The following is a 4,431-nucleotide window of genomic DNA, read 5'->3' as shown; positions in this document are numbered from 1 at the left end:
AAATCCGGCTGAGCCAACCCAATACAGATATATAGGACTTTGTCCTATAAATCGATTCTTTCAGATTCTCACCCGCAAATATGCTAGGTGCTGTCTTTTTTCTATATGTCTTTGGGGAGTTTTTTGCCCGTACACCATGGTGCACAGCAGAGCAAAAGCCTTAGATTTCTCCTCAATCCAGCTTTTAATTTTCATTAAACCTGATGGATTGTCTTTTGAGGATTTCTGTGGATCTATCCGGCACAGTTAGAATTGAGCAGTGGGCCTAAAAATTGCAGCAGAGAGAAGACAATCACATCACTTTTTTTTCCAAGTAAATATAACTGTTTTAAAGACCACAGATTATAGTGGTGGTGTGTCTGTTTAAAAAGGTGGTGTAAGAGTAACCCTACAGTCCAAATCGCAGCTTTTACAGTCAAGACTATTTTCACAGCTTCCAATGATCACAAACATCTTTAAGTCTGTAGTATAAAGTGTAAGAAGCTTTGTGCTTTGCTGTATCTGAAAGTACATTTTAAATATCTTCACAGATCAGGTTTGCAGATGGAGTTCCTGATGTTAAACAAGAAAAAATGGGTGAAGCTGAAAAAAGGTAGATACACTCTGTCCCTCAGGTAACCTGTGATGTTCCTCAGTTACTGTACAAATGAAAGGCAATATTTTACTGAAACACCATCAGCATATTAATTCAAATTTTCTGTTATGGTGACTTTGTGATGAAGAAAATAAATAGGTGAAATAATAGTCTTACTGTGCAGAGTACAAGACAAGTGTATCTGTAGCCTGACAGGATGATAGAGGTTATTTTGTCCTCTGGCTGGTGACAAAATACATCCACTTTATGCCTGTGTCTTACCTTCAAAGTGTCAGACCAAGAAGCTTCCATTCAACATCAGCCCAGAAATGAAGCAGAGTAAGACTTCAGATAAAAAGTATACTTAAGTAGCTAGGAGAGAAATAACTGATATTTCAGAGTCATTTTCACAATAATCAAGAAGCCTAAGCTGACACGGAACGGGGAACTGCGTTTCACCAGCACCAATAACATTTCTGTGACAGACTTGAAGTTTGCCAGAAGTCTGTTAAAAGAAGAACATTGCATCTTTTCATCAGTCCACTAGAGCTGCAAGCTCCTCTTTCTGATAAAATACCCATTTAAATTTACCCTAGTAGCATAAGTAGTTCTTTATGCGATCAAATAAATAAATTATGCTGGACAAAAAAATCCTTTTTTCTCTTGTTTAACTCAAAAATGCTACTGTTGCAGTGTCATCTAGGAGAAAACATTCCTTATTTAGCAAACTGCACTTTTAGCGATGCTGTTACTTCGAAAAGAAATGGATTGTAGAGCTATATAGTTTACGGTTTGTGGCAAAATTTTAGGTAGCTTTGTGTCAGGATTAAAAAGAGAGCAGAAATTGTTACCTTGAAGGTGAGCTGCTATGAAAATCCTGTCTTGTCAGATCTGAAGCTGACATCACAGGGAAGCTTAAAAAGTTTTACGTGGTAACTTGATAACTCTGAGTGACTGCATCTGCAGATTTTTTCCTTTGGAGACCAATGCAATGCATTGACTAGAATAAAAATGAAGATTGATATTGAAGAATTTGGGCTTACTCTGCCATAGGATTTTTGTTCCCAACCGTAAACCAGTCTGCAATTTAGGAAAGATTTGAATTATCCTGGCTATGAGAAGTATTAAATAGCTAGAATGTGTCCCTCATGGGGGATAGCAAGTCTGTTTCTGTCTGCAAACATCAAGCATGCCGAGATGTCCTTAGTACTGAACCAAGATTCTTAAGTGAAGGGAGGAGGAAGATCTCTTGAAAGGGGATTATTTTTTTTCTGTGTTTTTATTTACAAGTAAGAAAGAGATTACAAAGTATTTTGCTAGCTGTATGTGCACCTTATTGTGGAAAACATTGCATTTGAGTAGTTTTAATTATCTGGAATGTACGTATTTGGCAATAGTTAAAGGCAGAACAGTCTTTAATTGGAGTTCCCTTTGAAATCACTCAGATCTTCTGCTGAGTAGTCAGTTATTAGGAAGAAAACAGTTGGCTCTTCAAATGTAATTTCAAAAGCTTTGTGGATTACTTCTTTGGCAGATATTACATAACAGACTACGGCAAAGTAGATGCTTCTTCAAAGGTGACAGAAGTCATCTCGGTCTTCCTGTCAGCCTAGTGGGGGAAAAAAAAAAGAAATGGTTCACAGGTGCCTTTTCTAGTTATTTATTGAATTTCATATGTTTACACTTTAGGACAAAATAATCTCAGCTAAGAACATAATCAGATTGGACCAGGCAATCAGAGTAATGAAAGTAAAGTTGTTGGGATTGCGAGTTATTTAAATTTACAGCAAGTTTTTAAATGTTTTGTGACTTGTTGAAGAAATTCTCATCTTTTGTACACTTAATCCCCCTATTTAGGTGCTTGGTGTGTGGAAGAAGCACCTGTTTAATTTGTTTAAATTTTTTGGTTTTAATACTCCACAGTGACTGTAAATATGAAGAAATTGTGAACTGTGAATTGCTATCAGGATTGCCATTGCGTGCCCCAAAAGTAAATGACCTCAGTGAAGCTACAGTGATGCAACCCCAGACAAATGGTATCGTATGCTGTGTTGGTGAACCCTCCAGAATTTATTTTTACGTGTGTTTTATTTGCCTATAAAACCTTAAGGGATTTCTTCAATTCCTGAAGGCATTGGTTGCAATTTGGTTTAGTTTGCATACAAAGAAGCAAACATACAAGCTCTCAGGTGATAGGTTAGTTGGGTTTTTTAGCAGGATCCTGTTTGATGGGGTCAAATAGCAATCATTCTGTCCTGGCATTTATTGTCCTCAGATACTTTAATGGTACAGCAATGTCTGCATTCTTAGTATTTTGTCACATTGTGTTTGAGCCATGTTATTGGCAAGGAACTTGTTTTTCTTTATTTGTGATCAGAGAACATGATTGCAGATTTTCTTGATTGGTTGCTCTCTGTCCACAAAACTTGGCTAAGGGATTTGCCTTCCTTGCCAAAGGTCAGAACTTTGTTGTTCATGCCAGTTCATATGTTTCTGAAGCAGTCACTGAGCTGGATCAAAGAAATTATCTAGATTTAATAAGCAGCACTTCATTTGGACCTGGTATGTTTCACCGCTGGGACAGGTACCTCTGAAGTGTCCCTGCCACCAGGGAAGTTGTAATGGAAACATAGTCAAAGTTCCCTTCTCTTTTGCTCTGCAGATAACAGCTGACATTTAGCCTTATGTAAATGCATAGTTTTACTTGTGTACAAGATAGAGAAAATCAACAATTGATTACTTATGGACAAATAATTGCATTCTGTTTCTTTTCAACAGCTGTTTCAAGGATAAATGTTTTTAGAGTCATGTGTTGACATGGATGTTTTATGAACATGGATTTCCTGAATTGAGATCAGTGGTAGAGATTCTTGCTTAGTTTAAAATTATACTAGCAGTCTGAGCTTGTAGAACAATTTTATCATCACATCATTTAACAATATTTTCAGGAAGTGCAAGAAACATAGATGCTATAAAAAGCAACTGTGAAATAGATCTCCAGACTACTATAGCTTGAAGTTGCTCATGCCTTTGCCCTTAAAAGTTTATACACCTTCTGAAGAGTTGTTCTAAATCTTCCTTCTTAAAAACATTTGAAACAGTTGCCAAAGGAAGAGTTTCTGTGCTAGGAGAGGGCAAAACAGCCTTTCCCCGCCCTTGCTAGAACTGTGCAGGCGGGATTGGCTGTTTCACTTTAGCACCTGCTCCCCTACAAGCTTAACATACACTTGGCAGAGTGAGTGCCAACTGTTGAAAGGACCTGCTGAGAAACGATACTGTGGGGATGGCAAGAATCTGTAGGGAAGACTGACAAGCTCAAGTCCCCAGTGGTATTTTTCAGTAGCTAGTTGTTGACCTTTTTCTCAGTCTTTTTTCAGTCACTAAATTTATCCAATCCTGTACTTTCTAAATTGCCCACCGTCGGTGCGCAAAATTGGGCAGCTGTGACAATACGTGAACATTTAAATACTTAATCCTTCCCTGTTAGGTTTCTTCTCGCTGTCCTCTGACAGCCTCTGTCTGTTTAGGATGTGCAGACTAAGAACTGTGTACTCAGCGCAAGTCTTAAGTAGAATGTTTATCTTCACTGGATGCGCTTTAGTAACTAAAGTTTGGCCGAAAGGGCCGAGCCACGCAGTCTTTGGAATATCCAATTCTTTCAAGCTGCTTAATGGGAACAACTAGAAAGCAAGGCGTTCAAAAGCTCTTATTTCTCTTTAGATATGGGCTCGAAAATTTTCACTTTTATCTTCCATTAACATTATTCATTTTTTCAGAGGAAGCAATCTGTTATCAATGATGAATGAAGTTCTGAAACCAAGTTTCATGATTAACAAACCAGTAGCTTACATTTGGCT

The 4,431-nt window shown here is 37.7% G+C and overlaps 1 protein-coding gene across 1 annotated transcript in view; it reads left to right on the top strand.

The window, feature by feature from the left end:
* Positions 1-530: 530 nt before the first annotated feature.
* Positions 531-4,431, top strand: part of LOC104271729 (testis- and ovary-specific PAZ domain-containing protein 1-like) — a gene marked incomplete at its 5' end in the record, with an annotated part of 24,372 nt that continues 20,471 nt past the window's right edge. Inside the window, 2 exons of the mRNA XM_009866499.1 lie at positions 531-592; positions 2,498-2,610. Of these exons, the coding sequence (XP_009864801.1) occupies positions 531-592; positions 2,498-2,610 (175 nt within the window). The remainder of the gene's footprint in view (positions 593-2,497; positions 2,611-4,431) is intronic.

This window comes from Apaloderma vittatum, unplaced genomic scaffold, assembly GCF_000703405.1.
Source record: "Apaloderma vittatum isolate BGI_N311 unplaced genomic scaffold, ASM70340v1 scaffold44723, whole genome shotgun sequence".
NCBI lineage: Eukaryota > Metazoa > Chordata > Aves > Trogoniformes > Trogonidae > Apaloderma > Apaloderma vittatum.
This window is presented reverse-complemented; position numbering and strand designations above follow the sequence as displayed.